Here is a 19,502-nt window from a genome sequence, read left to right as displayed (position 1 = left end):
TTTCCTCTCACAGTGCCTCAGTCCACCTAAGTTTAAAATAGGGTCTAATCATGAGGGTAACCCTGCAACGGACTAGAATCCCTACCAGGGAGGAAGTACATGTAGAAATACTTCTAGTTACTTTGTGCCAGAGAAAATGAGATAAGCTCTGGCATTGTGGGACATTTGGCCTGACACAGGCTTTACCTTGCCAGTGTCTGATGTAATTCACCACCTGATGTCACACTTACTACCTCACATACATGTAGTTTGCCACACACTTTTCCTCTGTCTTTAGGGACTGTTCATTTTTTATAAGGTAGGGGGGGCTGGTGGGATTTGGGGGGGGACATGCAAAAGAAAATGGCTTTCGAGGGGGGGCCATCCCAAAAAAATAAGGGAAAAAGGGGGGGTCATGTGAAATATTTTAGTAAAACTATAAAATGGCATAATGTTTGAATATCAAAAAAATTGCTATAGAATAAACATAGAGGGCAGGATACAAATTTATTACAAACTCTCCTTCTGCTTTAAAAAAACGTTTGGCGACAAAAAGCATTTGTAGCTACTGAAAAGAAGTATTTAACACTTATTTTCGAATGCAACTTTCATTGGCACTCATCTTCATCTTCGCTGTCGTCGAGTTCTTCATTGCCGCTTGTGTTGCTATGGGAGTCTCTTTCACCAATGCTGCAAGAAGCAGCAATGCTTTCCGTCAGAGTGTACTCTTCAGGGTACATGAAGGTGTAAACATAATCTCTGACTTCCTGCTCAAGGTTTGTGGTGATTCTGCTTCTTGCAGCATTGGTGAAATAATTCCCTTCCAAGAGCTGTGCGATGTATGGCCCATCTCTTCTAAATAACAACGTGGCAACATCCACAACTTTAATACACTCTTCCGGGACGGCCGTTCTAGGAGGGTACACAAGGCATTTTGGAAAATCATTTCCTAGCAGGTTTCCAACACAGATTCCATAAACTCGTTGGACGTTGTTTTCAGTCCGCTTCCTCTTTCTTTCATTTGACTTTCTGTGGTTTTCTTTTTTCCTTCTCCTTTTGTTGATGTGCTGTTTGAGTATGCCCTTGAATATGCTGTTATAATTGCTCTTCTTATTTTCTAGTGCTTCCATGTCCTGCGTGACCTTCGTCAACTTAGCTTCTATACATTTGATCTGTTTTACGTTAAAACTGTGGGTAAATTCTTCGCCCTGCTTCAAAGCAAGCCAATTGGACTGAAAGAGTGTGGAATCGTGTTCCTTTACATCTTTCAATATGACATTCAACTTTTCCACCATTGCTCTGTGCTCTTTGATGGAGAAGTTCAGTTTTCGTCCATCACTGGGCTTCAACTGGTACCCTGGCATGGAAAACTCACTCTCCCTTTCTGAACAGCCATCCGCACTTAGAAAGATTGCTTCTTTTGCTTGTAAGATGTCAAACTGCCTGGATCGTTCAGCTGTAAACCTTTTCTTAAACGACTCATTGCTTTCGCCATTATTGCGCATTTTGGAATGAGCCTCTTTCATGATGCTCATGTAGTAATGCACTCTTTTCCCGATTGGAAAAGCCCTTCATGGGTATGTTATGGTTTAAATTTAGTTTTGGCGAAAATTTTCAAACCAATTGGATTTTCATTTCTCTTTGTTCTGAATTATGACAATGAACTTGAGAAATTGAAAATTAAGAAATTTTAAGCCATAGATAAATTTAAACCATAACAAGTATGCTAAAATTTATAAAAAGTAATCCACTATTTGCAAGATTTGAGAACACTCATAGCTTTTTGTTCTACCTGCACAGGGCAACATTTATACATGCCTGTCACTAGAGTAGAGGGAAAAACCTTCCAAATAAAGACATCTGTAAATTAAATGTAACAATCATGTGTTTCACACAACACATCAACAGATTTGCAGTTTTCTCACAACACTTTGTACTTGGTTCAGTATCACAATGAAGGAGCAAGGAAAGACTCTGTTCCAGGCCACTGTTACTTCCATAAGATTGAGAAGTTTATGAATGAGCACTATGAGGAGGGGGAGAACTACAGGGAGTTTCTAAAGTTGTCCTGTCAAGAAAAGGAAGGAGAAATTTGTTCTCTTTGTTGTGAATGGACTGGACCACCCATAGAAAGATACCGTAAACCAGTTCCTGACCATTCCTGCCTACCAGAATACCACTACCTCTCCTACCAGAAGACCCCAAAAGAAGGGCGTGATCCAGATGACTGGCAGCTAAGGGTCCAAGCAAAGAAAGAGCATGGAAGTGGCAGGCTGGTTTTATCTGACCCAGAGAGCGTTGCTCTGTTTGCAGATAAGTTTATTGTCAAATCAAAGTTTGTGGTGGATTATCTTCAGCATCTTGAAGTGCTGGAATTAAAAAGGAAAAAGAAAGCAGGAGAAAAGGCAAAGTTAAGTAGGGACGCAAAAGATAAATCACATGAGGATTATCCTTGGACTGAGTTGTGCGAAGATCTAACCAAGCTTAAAAAGCTCCGTGTGCCAGAACTAAACAAGTACTTGAACCACCACGGACTGAAGCAGCATTTGAAATGCAGCAAGAGTGAGAAAGTAAAGGCAATTGTAAGACATTCATGCTTGCAGCAGAAGAGTCCTCTCAGAGCTGGCCAACCAACACTGAGAAATGCCAGGACATTGACACAAAATGACAACAGGGCAAGTGCTGACAGCAGTGAAATGGATGGAAGTGACAATGATGAGTATGGCAGTGATGCCATTGACTCTGGGGGAGAAGATGACTCAAGTGACGTCATTCTTGCATTCATCAATTCAGATGAGGAAGATGCCAGTGAGAGGCCAAATGCCACACGCTCAGGGCGAGCCATAACTAGGAGATCCGAAATTGACTTCTCTTTCTTTTGATTTGTTTTTTAAACAACAGCTCTCTGTAGTATAGGGATTCTAATTTTGTCTTCATAGTGAGCACAATAACGTGAAGTAGGGGGATAATTAATATTAAAAAAGTTGAAATCTAAATATTGTTTGTTCAATTTTTTTTTGGGGGGGGGGTCATCCCAAAAATTACCGCTTTAAGGGGGGGCCATATGAAAAAATTGGTAAGCTGAGGGGGGGTCATGCGATTTTTAAATGGTGCTTCCCAAATCCCACCAGCCCCCCCTCCCTCATAAAAAATGAACGGTCCCTTATACTCTGACAAAAGCCAATAGAAAGTCTATTTGCATTGTTTTTTATAAGCTTGATGTGTCTTTCTACAGCCTTTCAAGAGAGTTTGTGCACTTTACCTTGCGGGCGGCATATCTCAAGCAATTGGTACCAATGACATGCTGGATAGTGGACTGTCTGCCTTCAGTGATGCAATCCACTCATTGTGTGACATGCTGGACATTTCACATGCCTGCCTTCTGCTGTCTCGTGCAAGTAACTTGTTAGATGCCTTTGAGCCAAGTAGTACCTCAAAGGCTCAATTCTTGTTGGCCAAAAGTCATTATCTGTTGCTCACAGGAAAGGTAAGACTGAATCAGTTCATTAGTTACTTACAGTTTATCTAGATATGTCAAACTATGCTTGCTGAGTCACTGACAGCACTTTGATCTACATGCATGCCTGTGAGAGAATTTTATGTGAGCTTGTGAAAATGACTGCTAGGCTAGTACATCCTAGATAAAGCTTGTCTGAAAGTTCCATAGGAGTCCCTTTTTCATTTTTGACCTTTCACGTACTGAATGACGTAGTATTAGTATACAGGTATGGCATATGGACCTGAACATCCTATAAGCCTATACAAGCAAAATTGTACAAGGCATTCATTTCACAAACTTGTTTCTTTGGTGTGCTTCATTGCCTTATTTCTGTCACATAAACTTGTCCCTTATTTTAAATTGGTTAATTTTTAGTACTCAAAAGGAGAGGATTGCCTCAAGGAAGTACTGCAGAGTGAAGTTGTTACTCACAAGAATTACATGTCACATCTGTTGAAAGCTAGACTGAAATGCATTTGTGCAAAATACTTAATGCTCCCTGCTAAGCTCCACACAGTCACTGTTGCTGTAGGTGAGTACTTGTCAAAGTAAATGAGTGTATCTATCTTTTCAGCCCCCAAAATGTATCTATCATCTCCGTGTAAGTCTGCTTTGATCCCTGTTAATCTGTAAAGACCAACACACAAGGTTATTGGCATGATACCACTGACCTTCAAGGCAACAGTTCATCCCACAGACAGAGAGGCTCATGTCCTTTTGATAAAAGGAAGGCTATGGACTTGTATATTGCATAAGCTACGTACCTTTTACTGATCAGTTTTCTTCCTTTTGAAAATAAAGATCCTATGCTTGGTTCACTGACTGCTTTGGAGGGTGCTCTTGATGGTTATCATAAGTTGAGTCAAATGGCTGAAGAGATCTTTGGTAGTGGTATATTTTGCAGTGGCAAACAGAAACAGAAAGAAAACAAGACAGGTGAGGAAATAACAATAGTTAATACTCATAAAGATTACTGTTGTTCCTTCTCTAAAAACTGCTGGGACACTTTCATATAAATTTAGCCATGATGGTTAGTCTAGTAAAAGTTTTTGCATTTTTCTTTTTCTCACTAGAGGGTCGAGTAAGCTCAGCAGGCTCCTGTCAAAACCTTATCAACTTGTCACTCCTACATGACTTGCTGTCTTCTCTGTTACAAGTTGGTCAACTCTATGCTCATCAAGGTGCTGTGAGGGAGGCCTTAAGACAGTTTGTGGATGGCATTACTTTGGCAAGACAGTTTTCCCTTTCATACAGGTGAATAGTGCAGTCACATACATTTGTATGTTGTAAGTCAAATTTTTCACAGATCAATGTATTTCATGGCCTGCAGGTAGGTTTTTCCTGCTTCAAGCTGAAGTAGGAAATACCTTGTAATCACAGGACCATGAGTTGTTGTTTTATAAAGTACGTAAGGAAGTAATGAGAACTCAAAAGGGTGAAACATGAGCCACAGTGAAGAAACACTTGAAATTTCCTTACGTACATTATAAAACAACAATCAACTTTAAAACGTTGGAAATCAGAGACTGAATTTACTTCACTCTGACAGAAGTGACTTGCAGTGCTGGAAGTAACCTGTGAATTTCTCTTGGAACATTTGCCCTAAGAAAAGAAATAGGGGACCGCACAAGCCAAAGAAACAGTCTTCTGACCTTAATGTTTAACGTTTCACAATTGCAACTGATGAAGGGGGTTTTCCCAAAACGTCTCTAAAAATACCACACAAAAGCATTTTTTTTAAAACTTTATTGAACGTAACCCCAGGTTAGATCAATATTGCTCCATTGACTGTACATGTGCTTCCAGGCTGGATGGAAGAAGGTTTGTGCAATTTTTAAGTGATAATTTGTGGCAATGTAGGTATGAAGGGTACAATTGCAAAGCAATATTTAGCCATACAGCGTTTTAGAAATATGAGCGAGTATGAAATTTTGAGTGCTGGAAGTAATCTTTAATGTTCCCTCTGAGGGTTAGCCTTAAGTATAGATAAGGGGGACCACATCAGGCAAAGAAAAACTTTTGAATTTGGTAGGATTGGCAGCACTCAAAATACAGTGTACTTCAGAATTAATTCTTTGATTCCCAGTTAATTAGTGCTTTACAATATTGTACCCAAGGTTTTAAGAGGACCAACTTCAAAAGAATTAACCTTTAAAATACACATGTGACAGTTTCCTGAAAATGTCTTCTTCCGTTGATAGCAAATCACATTTGTCCAGTTGCCAGAAACAGAAGTACATGTATTTTGTGTTGTTAGAATTGCAGAATTTCTCACTAACATTGCACGGTTGGAAGTGATGCAAGGAAAGGTGGACAAGTGCCAACACCAGCTTGATCAGCTGAAGGCAATGTTGCAACCAGTTCTCAAGCAGCCTAGTAAATTAAAGCCTTCTAGTACTGGAGTTCAAGAGCCACTGTTAACTGAACATCCAGACACTTGTGAATGTGTCAGTTGTCTTGATCCTGCACTCCATGTTATAATTGTCAACTACTTTGCAAATTTGTCCAGCTACTTTGAATCTGTCTCAAGTCCTGAACAAGCCATCCAAGCTCTGGAGGTTGGGGAGTCTGTTTGCAGTCATGCTGAAAACATGATGACAAGAACTCTTAGGAGACTTGACGTTGTTCTGGGTGGTGCTGAGCCTAGTGACTGCAATTCAAAGGCGACAAAAAAGAAGAGGGGAACAAATTCTGCAAAAGGCAGAAAACAAAAAGAAGATACAACTTTGACAAGCACCTCTACTTCACAATTAATGTTCAGTCAACATTATGCCACATTACACTGCATGAATGCAAACTTGTTGCTCCAGAATGGAAAAGTTGAAAAAGCTAATGTTGTCCTATCAGGAGCAATGGAATATCTTCGTACTGCAGAGGATACCTTTGGAAACAGATTAATTCACATGCTTCAAATCAAAGCTTCCTTACTTTACATGCATGGTGTAGTGACTCTGCTACATAACAAGTGTTCCTCTGGTGATGTTTTGGTGGATAGTAACTGGTTTTCTAAGAGTGAGATGAACAGCATTTCCAATGGAAACGCAGAGGAAGTGACAGATTCCCTGCATGTTGATGCAGTTGAACAAGCCGGGCCTGGGATGCCAAGAAGAGGTTCAAGTAGACGATGTAGAACTTCTAAAAGTGTGGAGGATAATGGCAAGAAAAAACCCTCAAGAGCAAAGGGCAGGGGAAAGAGCAAAAAAGTAGAGGAAATCCCCCTTGAAGATAAGGAATCTAATGCAAACGTTCAACAAAAACCAAAGGGACAAAGCAAAAGGTCAAAGACAACCAAGGTGGCTACTTGTAACAATGTGGACAATCAAATCCAAGGTACTGTTAGTAGACTTACAGTCTTGTAACCTTTTCATATCAATAAAAAGTGAGTCAGGTGGCTGTAAACATTATTAGTATAAATCTATTAGCAGTCTATCACAAACACGTTTTTCATATTGGCTATGCTACTTGCTGTTTATTCTTGACTATTGTAGATAGTGAGTGGCTTAGCAATGTACAATGTTAATAAAATGGCAGCTGCTTCTATGCAGTTTTGAAGTGTCTGTGAAGAAAATTTAAATGAAGTTTTGAATAACTAGTAGATTTATACTAATAAAAACAAAAAGATTATTCACTCTTGGTTCTTATGTGTGATAGTTGACTCAAGCTTTGTTGTCATCAACTGTCAGGCTATAGAAATCGCAAGCTCATATTCTAATTCTTAATTATAGAGAACACAGTTGATAATGAATATCACTTTCCTCTTACTTTGTTCTCTGACCAGATCCTCAATGGCTTGATCAGGCCATCCAGTATTTCAATGAAGCATTTGAACTCTGTCAGGCATGTCCTCCTCCAGCCCTGTTCTCCAGTATCTGCCGAGGATTGGCATTCTGTCATGGACGATCAGCACCTGGACTTTCAATGTACTACTTAAACATGTCAACATCAGTGACACTCAGACATCAAGCTGTGACCAGAACAGGAAAGAGAATAAGGTGAAGATGTTACAAATTAATGTAGTCTGACATCTGTTCCAGTCATAAAAACTGCACAAGCCAGGTGGCTCATCTATGATCACAGACAAAAGTGTTGACACATTTGAGCAAAACAAACGCTTTCTATTGGCATCCTTCCGTAATTGAAAAAAAAACATCTTTTTTGTCGATAGCCAAACCCCCCTCTCCCCCTTTTCAATGTTGAAATGCGCTCTGTGGACACTGCCACGTGGTTACAACATTGAAAAGGGGAGAGGGGGTTGAAATGTGAAAATTGGAGATTGAAAAACTCATGCGTTCAACGAAACAGTTTTTTTTTCGGGAAGTGTCTCAACTGCTTTTGTCCATGATTGTAGGCTAGTCTGCACAGCAGTTGTTTCCTTCCTAAGCATGCCAGAGGTGAACAAAAAGCATGTGAGGCACATGTTCTTTTTCACTCAGATGAGAAATTGATTAATTAATAGCATTGTCCAAACCAGTGGGCAAAACTGCAAGGACATCCTCTCCGTTGATTAGGCTTGTAATGATAACCTTTTGCTCCAGTTTCAGAGGAATAACTGTACCACCTTGGGATAGAAATTTGGAACTTTCTTGAAAAGCAAATTCATACGAATCTGGACTGATTTGTTAATTTGCACTGGATGCTTACAGTGCATGTTCCAGTCAAAAATCTGTCTCACCTTTGATTGACTACCCATTGTCCAATCAAAACCCTTGGGAGGCATGCAAAGGCTTTGAGTGCAAAAGTGACAGAAAGGAAAAAACAGAAAGGGAAGAAAATGCTTGCCACTGAGCATTGATATTTTGCCACAAGCCCTTTTTTCCATGAATGTCCTGATTCATGGACAAATGGGCTTCTGGCAAAATGTCAAATGTTGTCCCTCCTGGCCCCTCTCTTTATGTCTCTTCTCTTCTCTCCCCTTCCTTTTTTTTTTTTTTTGTCGCTTTCACACCCTAACCATTTTGTTCCCCAACAAAAGACTTTGGCCATTCAGAAATCATAGTTGTAGCTGATACATGTAGCTGTATGCTTTCTTAAATTCAGGAGAACAGCAAAGGACATGTCAGTTTCCCTGCCTGTGGTGAGTATTGCTTAACAGCTTTTTTCACAGCTGGGGGTGGAGAGGTCTCAGTAAGCTTGTCCTCTAAATGTTCCAAATAACAGGAGGTGTTCAAAACCCTACCCAACATGATACAGTCAAAACATTTTAGAATAGGATGTTTAAGTAATATATCAAATGCAAGAGACCATGTTTGACCACATTTGCAAACACCAAGAAGAGAGATGATAATAAGATGTATAGCATAGAATTTTTGATCAACCTTGAGGTGTTGGAAATGTGGTAAAACACGGTATTGAGTGTTTGATGTTATATCTTCTCAATTGAAACTGAAACAAAGGAGAAAATAGGGAAATACAATTGTATGAATCTATGCTAATTATGATCAGACATTCAAGCACCATCATGGTTATTAAACTTGATGAATTATTGATGAGTTTGAGAATATCAGTTGAAAGTCCTGCGTAATGTTTCTCTTTCCAGGGATTTTTTGACTGGTTATGTTTTTCTGTGGGATTTGAAGCAACTCTCATTTGATGTTCTATTTCCTTATGTGTTTTTTTTCTTCTCCAGGAACTTCACAGAGACGTGACCCAACTTGCAGAAGATCTGTCTTGCTTGTCTCTTGATAGCACTTTATCTGCTAGTCTACCAGCTGAAGCCCAGTTCAAATTAGCACAACTGGTCAAGACTCGAAACATCATGAAGTTTATCCTGCATATCAATGGTAGTGGCCAGTCCTCATCCCCATTTTCTCCTGAAGAAATTTCTCTTCTGCAGAACATTCCAAAAGGTACATGGAATTTATGTTTTAATTAAAGGATAAAGATATTGATAAAACCTGACTCCGCTGATAGTATGTTGGGAGACCTTTTCATGTTATGTTACTCAGCCTAACCGACATGCATGTTCCTACTATGTTCTTTAGGCTAATCAGTATACTTTTAACAAGATATAAAATTCACAATGCAATATTAAAATTAATGATGTTGTTAAAATATTTTATAGAATGGACTGTATGTACTTTGCAAACCTTCACACCACCAGGAAGTCAAGTGAGAGAACTGATTATTTGCAGAGTAAGAGCTGGGTTTGATCCTGTGCTGGTCAAGATCAATACAACATCAGGAGAGGAACAGAACAAAGAGAATGCTGTACGTCACTGAGGCAATCTTTCCCACCCAAGATTACTCACTGTCTCACATGAAAATTGTTTTCTAGCAATATAATGGACCTTGCCTGTGTCTTGATTCAAAGACATGTAAAAAACGAAGTTGACTGATGTCTTAATGTAGCCATCTTAACCTCATGCTAGGTCCATAACCCAATCCATGTCATATAATGCCTGTCTGACCAGTTAATTCCCAGGAGTGATTGGCTTCTAATTCCTTCTCCTCCATTTCACAGGCACCTGGTACATGTAAGATAGGATGCCTTTGTTTTTATGGCAGTCTTTTGTTTTGGTCCCTGGGATAGCATTCTGAAAACCCCTTTCTTTTCTTCTTTAACTAATTATTGACTCATGGACAAAATAGTGTGGATGCTTCCTGAGGCCCGATATTGTCCATATCAATATGAATAGCTTGCCATGGGAGGAACAAAAAGGCTTAGGGTGTGAAAGTGACCAAAAAAAAATTGGTGTGAGAAGAGAGGGGCCAGGAGGGAAGAGACCTTTGACAGATATAATTTCAAGCAAATAATATTTGAAATGTAGAACAATCACACCGTCATTGTTTGTGGAGTTTATGTCTTGTCGAGAAGTATTTCCTATTACAATATGTACATTGGTGCTATATTTGTCAGAATTGAAATAATATTATCACTATAACTGTTTTATTGTGTGCAGTCAGATGAGGTTGTCATGGATCTGACCAAGCTGTTTCAGTGCAGTGTGATGGAGGAGTTCAGTGACATTATGAGTGACAGTGTTAGAAGCATGGGCATTAACAACACGTCAGAGTGGTGGGCACTGAGAACAAGCCTTGATGTCAGAATGAAGGTACGAACAACACAGCTCAATGTCTGTTTAGGTTTAATAACATATTAAAGAGGAACCTTGATTTAGCAAACTGCTAAGGGGAATGGAAAATGGTTTGAACTGCAATCAAGATGCGTGAAAAACAGGAAGGTAAATTTCTCTTAACATTTCTCCAAGGAGCAAAAATTGAGCACTTCAAAATTATACCGGTAACTGCATCTTTTTTTTTTTAGCAAGGTTTCAAATTGGAGTGTTTGAGGAATCCGGATTCTGTTGTAATTCAGTCTGGGGAACGTGCTGATTTGCTAAATCTATGTTCATGTAAGTGTCTACTAATTTTATCAATGCATGTGGCTGAGATTCTTCTGAAAATTATCTTTTAGAGCCTTTTGGCAAAGCTTGAATCTTCATGGTTGGGGAGATGGAAGGGAGTTCTTCTTGGACAGCCAGTCAACAAGGATTACTGTGATTCAACAGTGTCCATAGCAAGGCAGTTGCAGGAGAAGATTATGCACTTGTGTGAATGTAAAGCTGATGAACAATTACTTGAGGTAATTTTTAGTCCTTGTGACAGTAAGCCTCACTGAAATTAAATTGACATTCTGTTTGATGACTTCGTTTTTGGAATTTTTGAACTAAAGTTGGACCTAGCTAATGCAAAGTCAGTTTTTTCAAATTCCCTGTTATTTCGAACTCATTCGAACCATTTCCCTTGGATTTGCACTTCAGTCGTCCACTATTGGCTATTTCGAGCTCTCACTATTTCGAACTGCTTTTAGATTCCCCTGAGAGTTTGAAATAGGGGTGGTCAACAACTTAGTACTTATTTGGCAGGAACACAATGTCTCAACTATACTCAGTACTTATAATTCAATACTTATATTACTTGCAGATTCATACAACTGTCAGTATTTAACAGTACTCACAGTATGGGTTATTTATGCTAGTAAATCAAACAGAGAAAAGAAAAAAAATAGAAACATTAACTTTGTGGTTTCATGCTACCAAAAAGTTGGTGGTGTGTCAAGACATTCCTGTGATACATTGTACACTGTTAGTGTGGCAAACTAGATACAATAAATAATGACAAATTTATATCTTAATTAAGGTTATTTCACACCCTGTTGGAAGGACTGCACATGTATAACTATGTCATTGTCAATACATATTCCAGGTGCTCGTGAGTTCCTCACCACATTTGTCACAAAAACAGGCAACTGAAGCATTTATGGAAATCACTGGCTTGGATCCTACTGCATCTTCATTAAATGAGGTGATGAGGCAAATTCTCATATTCCACTGGCTGAATATTTACTTCAAAAATAAAACTTCAAGTTTGCTCTTCCACAGGGGCTTCACAGACTTTGTCTTTTGAGTTAAAGTTAATTAGTTTGTTGAGTTTTCTAAAGTATTTTTTAATAGTGATTAAATAAATTTAGTTCATGAACTATTATCAACTGTAGTTTGTTAAAACCTAGATTGCAGTCATGTTTAGATAAAGGTGAAATACCTCTTGCACCCAGTAAAACCCCTGCATTGGTACTTCAACCCAGCAAATGACTTGAGAAAACCAATTTGTGTGTTACTGCAATTTATTTTTAAATTAATTTATCATTCTGATAAGAAATATTCTTTGCACCCTTTAATTCTGAAGCATTTACATGTGATCACCACAAACAGTCTTTCACAAGATAATTATCACCTAGATGATTTGCTCTTTCATCAATCTTTTAGCTTCTTGATGAATTTGAGGAACTGACTGGCAACTTGTTTCAAAATAGCGACAAGAAGAGCAGTAATAGCAGGTCTGGAAAAAAATTGTTACTTCTATCACTACTATGAGCAGCAACAGTAGTTGAGACAGCTGGGTAAAATGCGTTTATTATTAATGATGTATTTTGTACACCCAGTTCAGGCAAATTTCAAAGAAAAACTTGCCTACTCTGTAAATCAAGTGGTATTAGGAAAAAACAGCCTTGTTGGGAGAGTCGAGTGATGTCTTACCTGACAGGGGTTTAAATTTGTCCACTGGAATCAAAAATAGGATAAATAAAAGAGATTAACACTTGTTGCTCATTAAAGTTATTCCACTATTATGACTACTGGCAGTGCTGTTCTCAAATTAATAGTTGAGTGAATTTCTTTCATTAATTAAATGATCATGCTTCTCTCTCTCTCTCTCTTTTTTTTGTTGCAGGATTGATGACAGCCCTGCAAAGGCTGTTTCACGACACCCTGTCATTCTCATCCTTGGCAAGGTGACTAGCAAGGGAAAATTTTTCGTATAGATTAACAGTGAATGCAAAAAAAACTAAAATCTGGCTTTGGCACTGGTTTTAGTTAACCTCACCTGATGTAGTTCTTAGACCATCCTGCCTTGAGCGTTTCCTCCAGTATTTTAAAACAAAGATTTGCCTTTTTGTCATTGCTCTAGGGCCATGTTTTGATCTGTTTTTAAACAGCAGAATTAGATTACACAGTAGCCATGCATGTAATGTGTGCACAGGGTACAGCAGCATAGCCCTTTGGATGCATTGCAGGCCTACAATAGGTCATTCGCTAATACAATAGAGAGATGACTAGCATTTAAGCCAAACATTCTAGAGGATGTTGTACCAAGGGGTTTCCTTAGCACCTTTTGCTTTCATAGTGCAAAATGGCAAGCAGATAACAGTCTGAGTCAAAGACAGATATCTGTCTGTGGATTTGTCAAAGAAAATATATCAAGGACTTCAGAATGTGTTTCAGAGTGTGTTTCATCACAATTCCGAACACTTCAAAGTTTGTTGAAAATTCTTGCTTTCATCTCTGTCTGTGGATCTGTCAAAGAAAATATATCAAGGACTTCAGAATGTGTTTCAGAGTGTATTTCATCACAGTTCCAAACACTTCAAAGTTTGTTGAAAATTCTCTGTTTTGACGTTGTATATTTACCTCTTGTCTGATTGTTTAGAATGTGATGAAACACCCTCTCAAGTTTGATATGTCACGAGAAAGTCTCTTTTGTGATACAAAGGGAATCATAAGTAAAATAAACTTAATTATCCTGTAATTCAGGGACCAAGAATGTTTTAAAAGTAATGGTTGCTTTGTGGGATCTTTATGTTGGAAGCTAAAATGGTCACACAATGTGGTTTTTTTTAAATCACCCTACAGGATATTCAGCACCTTCCTTGGGAAAGCATACCTATGTTGTTTGACCAACCTGTGACAAGAGTTCCATCTTTACAATTTCTCCTTTCAAAGGTACACGGTCATGTGGTAGACCTCTTGAGAAGTTTGCTGGTACAGCTTGACATGTGTCATGTTTAAATAACTTTTATGGTGTAAAAAAACAAGCAACAACTTGTTGTTGCGTTCCCAAGAGTCACAAGTCTTGTAAATACCATCACTTGGAGTCTGTTAAATTGATATGTATATTTAGTATTTTGTTGTTTATTTTTTTCTTTAAAATGTTGAAAATAAAATTAAGTAAAATGATTTTTTTTATTTAAATATCAATGAAAGTATCTCGCCCTGTGGTGTTTACAGGGGACAGTGGAACAGAAACTTGTTAAACATCCTAACCTGAAGGAAGGCTTCAACTAGCTAACTATTTACACTCAGTCTGGTGGATGTGTTTTTCAATTTGAAAATGTTGACAATAGTCCAGATTCAAATTAACCAAGATTGCTGTTTAAAAAGACTCAGATGCATTTGTACAATGTTAGTCTCAGTCTTAAGTGACATAATCACAAAAAGTGGTTAGAACATTAACAACTACAGCACCTTCCTACAGGTGTCTGAATATTTTTCTAGAGATTAAGATTAATATTACGCATGAGTCTTGCATCTTTTTATTCAGTGGTCCTGGTGGATCAGGTGTACCTAAGGTATCCACATTTGAGTGTAAATTGATACCCTCAATGGACCCTCGATTGACACTAGATCGACACTCAAGTGACAGTCGGTCAATAGTTCAGAGAGTGTTGAACGACTCTTGATGGTGTATCTGCCAACTGAGACGTTGATCAAGGGTATCCATCTTGGCTACTCCAAACTGAACCCGTACTACTCAGAAATTAACCACTTACTCTGCTACTCTCTAGGTATCTTGCCAAAGTGAATTCCCACAGGTGGATCCTGTAAAAACATTCTATGCACTCAACCCGCAAAACAACCTTCCAAACACACAGAAGATGTTTCAGAAATGGTTCGAGAGGTAAGAAAACAATAAGGCAGCCAAAGTACTCTACAACAGGGAGTACTGTACAAAGTTTTATACCATGAGTTTTCATCACGAGCTCCAATCCCTAACCTTTTTGTATATCATTTTGACAGAAAAGGTACTCCCTTCCTATATGTATTGTTGGAAAAAGGTAGCCCTTTCGCAAACATACTTCGAAAACTGTATCTGTTTTCTAGACCCTTGGAAAAAAGTTAATGAACAGTATTGCAGGAGAACATCAAGCATTACCAGAAGACATGTTAACCAAAAAGCAAGCATTATTTTCTTAGTTCATGTTTACATTGTATGTAAATGACAGATTTCCCTAACCTTTCATATACCTCAACTTGTGAAATCCCTACTGTTTTATATGCCTGAAGCCTGAAAAAGATATTCGTACCCCCCTAACCCAAACACTGAGTGAGACATCCAATGATGATAAAGGTGACAAGTTCATCATCAATCTTTAATGGGCCAGTCATGCACTTAAAAGTTTGTTGCCACCTTGTAAGATCTATCAAAACAAAACCACATGAAGTACTAACTTTCATTTGAATGGTGGTACAATGATAGAGGATTGAATTAATGGGAGTGAAACTCATTGCTATTGTTCTGACTTTCAGTGAAAATGGATGGCATGGTATCACAGGCAAAGCACCAACACAACAGCAGTTCAGCAGTGCACTCACAGACCATGAGCTGTTCATGTAAGTAACGTGAAACATCTGAAATGATACAGAGCAGTTAGTGCTGAAATGCTTGAGTTGTAATACCTGGTTGGTTTACAAGGGCAACGATTTCTTGCAGACATAGTCTTCCATGTATACTTAAAAGGTGACAAGACAGTCCTTTCAACACTCCCTAAAGACCTGTGATTATTTTTTATAAATTTGAAGTCCATGACCATCAGCACAGATTGACATTTTTTATCCATCTGGTTAATGTCCTTGTGTTGATGTGCTGATGAGTGGGAAAGCTTTATTTGTTTTTGCACTTACAACTTGAAGTTCTTGATCAAGAGACAGTAAATTTATATACCCAAAGCAGATTAAGCATTTAATTTCAGGTTGCAGTCTGTAAATAAATAAAAAAAAAAAACATCTGTGCTCTAATTCATGAATTCAATTTTTTTGCTCTTTAGGTCAGTCAAGTGTCACCACAAATTATTCTAGTCTGTAGATATTTTGTTTTTCAAGCTGTTTGTACAGTTGCAGACCAGTGATGCATGATAACATTATTGTTTCTATGCTTATTTCTCAATGTCTCATTTTATGTTCAGATATTTTGGCCATGGCACTGGCCGAGAGTTTCTCCAGGGAGACGACATCCAGAGGCTGGATTGCCGAGCTGTTACTCTGCTCATGGGCTGCAGTTCTGGGAAATTAACGGTCAGTCAAGTAGCATACTGTACTAATAAACAGTTTAGTTTTGGTAGCATTGGCTAAGGCTAGGAGAGTTGCTCCAAGTTAATAAGAAAAACTGAAGTGTATTTCCTAAGGCCTTATGCATCCAATGGCGTGATGAGGACTGATGATAATTTCCAGCATTTTGATTGGGTTAGTGGCCATTGTATTTCAACCATTATACCATCCCCAACAATGGCTGCTGGACAAAAAATTGCTTTCCCAACAGAACTGACTGAGAAAAAAATGTAATAAAATATGCAACATTTGACAGTTGGTCTAAAACACTAACTGGATGCATGCATTGAACATAACTTGACTATTATTAATATATCACATCGGAACCAAGCTCAAAATATTGGTTTTTTTTTTACATATTGGTCCTGACAGTTATGATCAAGTGCCTTACGTTGGGTAGGAAAAAACAAAACAAAACAGAAAACTGATGGTCACTCAGTAGTGCGCAGAGCGAGCTTGGCTAATCAGAGGTTTATTATGTAACTGAAAATAAATTTTTCTTCAAAAACATGATATTCGAGTTGTCAGCAAGCCAGTCAAGATATTACATCAGGCATTTCCCTAAATCCAGACCTTTGATTAAACTTCAACTAAATGTGGTCTACAAAATATCTTGTGCTGACTGCCCATGGAGTTATGTAGGCGAAACTGTCAGATGCTTTGAAACTAGGAAAAAAGAACACACAAGGAATGTGAAATCTTACGCAAGAGATTCCAACATTGCTAAACACGCTTGGTCTTCAAAATCCCTCTGTTGACTTTAGAAATTCTCAATTGATTGACAAGGGTTCTTTCTGTATTTGCAAGATGCCAGAATCATGGTACACCGCTTCAATAAATCATGCAGATAACAATTCAAGGCTGCTCCCCAATCAATACTCTATTCTTTTACAAAGAACAATTAGTTTATTGACACTTATATTTTTTTTCGATTTTAGTGTATTCTTTTTATATTCTCATCTCTTTTTGTATATATTTGTAGTTGTCATTTTTTCCTTTTTTATTCATCAAAGGCTGAAGTCTGACAGCCGAAAGCTGGAGAGTTTTAAGTCTATATAGTCCATGAACGTTTTTTATAAATTTTTAATGTTTTCTCCTGGCTACGGTTCTTCTATATTTAAACTGAAAAGATGTAGAATAATTCCCACAATAACAGAGTGGAAAGACATGGTAAACTTCAGCCATACAATTTGATAAATTTACCAGTACTTCAAAAATATTGGAAGAGTAATAAAGTAGTTTGATTGTTTGATTTTAGTTGATTGCACTTGGCATTCACATTTAGATCATTTGGTGTACTATTAATTGCTTTACATTAGGTTGGTGGTGAATGTGAACCAAGAGGGATGGCTTTAAACTACCTCTTAGCAGGCTGGTATGTTTTTCTTTAAGTCATGCTGTTATTCCCTCTCAAACTTGTGAAATTCCCGAAATCCACAAGATTCAAGCGAAACTTTAAGTCAGTCACTGAGAGTTGAGCTTTGTGCTCTGCATAAACATTAAGAATTTAATAACAAATTATTATGCAGCTAGCTTATCACCTTGTATTTTGATTTCCCAATTTTCTTACAAAAACCTTGCATGTTTTTGCTTCAAACTTGCTCAAACTAAGAAGCCAAAAAAACTGGAACTGGCATTGAATTTTGTATTTTGTCACTGTGAAATCCTACCCAGGGTGCAGCAGTACTCCTAGTTACTTCACAAGCCTGCAAATAACAGTCGGTCATCGGACAACTGTCCGGTAAATTTGAGGTTTTGACAGGTAAAAGCTTAGCCTGGTTGGACACTCTGACTGGGCATTTCTGATAAACGAAAAATATTTTAACTGGAAATTTGCGGCCGAATATGGAACAAGTTATTTTATTATACTGCCACACAATATCACGGAAAAAAGCTTTGTTATCATAGTTTCGTTTTTATTCCATTTTTGAGAAATTTTATCACGCACAATGGGTCGTCTCAAATGTCACATCGAATTGTGCTAGTATTGATTTTACACTCAGTTGATTTTGCTTTTAAGCCATTGAAATTTGCAACCAACATTTTGGCGAAGGTTCTACACTGAAATACCTTTTATAATTTCTAACAACGAAAAAAATGGGTCCGACCAGACTAGCTTTTTGTCAGGTCATAACTTGTCTTTGGCCTAACAAATGACTTTCTTGTAGACAAAAATTATTTGCAGGCTTGCTTCATGTTACAAAAATTGCCCTGTGAGCCACATTAAATATCTTTTCTACTTGGTAAATAAGCCTTTGCAACCCTGAAAAATAAATAAATGCTACACTCTGTTCACCTCCAGCCCAGCCATTGTCGCCAACCTGTGGGATGTCACTGATAAAGACATCGACCGCTTCAGTGAGTCGCTTCTGAAACAGTGGCTTCAACCGAATGCGCAACTGTCATTGCCACAAGTGCTGAGTCAATCCCGACAAGCATGTAAACTCAAGTACCTTATAGGAGCCTCACCTGTGCTTTACGGCCTTCCAGCTTACATCAAAGAATAGGATACTGTAACTTGGAATGTAAATGGCCAAATATTTTAAGGTGACACTTTTATAATCAATATCAAAACAATATTTTGTCACATAACAAATACAGTCTATAACTTTGAAATTTTTGTATTTAAATGATTTATTGTTGCACTGAACCTTGTATAATTAAAACCAAATGAAGAAATGCTCATTTTTGAAATTTGATTCTTCCGATAAGCTGAAAGATGGTTAAGGACGAGTGTGGGTAATGGACAGGAGAGTAATTGATGTAGTTTTGTCCAGCAGAGGCATTTCCTATCTCGTTAAAAATCATATATGTCAAGTCAGTTAACTCTGAGTTCATTTACTAAGAAGCCTTCATTCTATTTTCAAATTAATAGTAAGAATTTTGAGGCATTTTTTGTTGATTAATTTAATGCTTAATATAAGGAAGCATCAAATTAGAATCAATATGCTATCATAGCAACATCAGTATTATATTTAGCAATACACATTCACAGTGATCTTAGCCCATTTCACTGTTAACTTTTCTCTTTTGCATTTACACAATATAAGCCACCTTATATTCTGCCGAAAATGCTGTTGGATTACATTGTAACACAAATGAGGAAAATTGATTGTGAAAAGGGCTATTTGCAAACCACCACTTAATGTATTCCAACATGCTTTTTATTCCTTGGCATGACCGATCAGCAGGGAGCAAAGGGAATTTTGCACTTTGGTTATTTTTCCCCACAGTTTAAGTTGTTTCTTGGTATGAATTTTGTAAAAATTAGAGGCTTGTGTTGAAAACAATGAGTTGTATCTGACCTGTTGCTCTTGTTGTATATTAAACAATATTGTCATGTTTTGATAATAAATTAATGAGGA

General features: G+C 37.8%; 1 protein-coding gene across 1 annotated transcript in view; it reads left to right on the top strand.

Moving 5' to 3' along the window:
* The window catches only part of LOC145486576 (uncharacterized), a 31,510-nt gene extending 12,016 nt beyond the window's left edge, over positions 1–19,494 (top strand). The window contains exons 11-30 of the mRNA XM_081465266.1: positions 3,215–3,466; positions 3,854–4,010; positions 4,280–4,414; positions 4,552–4,732; positions 5,736–6,808; positions 7,257–7,470; positions 8,516–8,552; positions 9,105–9,324; positions 9,540–9,685; positions 10,378–10,530; positions 10,893–11,060; positions 11,684–11,782; positions 12,244–12,314; positions 12,707–12,767; positions 13,666–13,755; positions 14,598–14,710; positions 15,340–15,423; positions 15,996–16,104; positions 17,457–17,512; positions 18,440–19,494. Coding sequence (XP_081321392.1) covers positions 3,215–3,466; positions 3,854–4,010; positions 4,280–4,414; positions 4,552–4,732; positions 5,736–6,808; positions 7,257–7,470; positions 8,516–8,552; positions 9,105–9,324; positions 9,540–9,685; positions 10,378–10,530; positions 10,893–11,060; positions 11,684–11,782; positions 12,244–12,314; positions 12,707–12,767; positions 13,666–13,755; positions 14,598–14,710; positions 15,340–15,423; positions 15,996–16,104; positions 17,457–17,512; positions 18,440–18,644 — 3,624 coding nt within the window. The 3' untranslated portion in view covers positions 18,645–19,494. The remainder of the gene's footprint in view (positions 1–3,214; positions 3,467–3,853; positions 4,011–4,279; positions 4,415–4,551; positions 4,733–5,735; positions 6,809–7,256; positions 7,471–8,515; positions 8,553–9,104; positions 9,325–9,539; positions 9,686–10,377; positions 10,531–10,892; positions 11,061–11,683; positions 11,783–12,243; positions 12,315–12,706; positions 12,768–13,665; positions 13,756–14,597; positions 14,711–15,339; positions 15,424–15,995; positions 16,105–17,456; positions 17,513–18,439) is intronic.
* Positions 19,495–19,502: the final 8 nt, after the last annotated feature.

The sequence above is a fragment of the Orbicella franksi genome, chromosome 5, assembly GCF_964199315.1.
Source record: "Orbicella franksi chromosome 5, jaOrbFran1.1, whole genome shotgun sequence".
Classification (NCBI taxonomy): Eukaryota; Metazoa; Cnidaria; class Anthozoa; order Scleractinia; family Merulinidae; genus Orbicella; species Orbicella franksi.
Note: the sequence above shows the minus strand (reverse complement) of the source record. Positions and strands in the feature narration are given on the sequence as shown.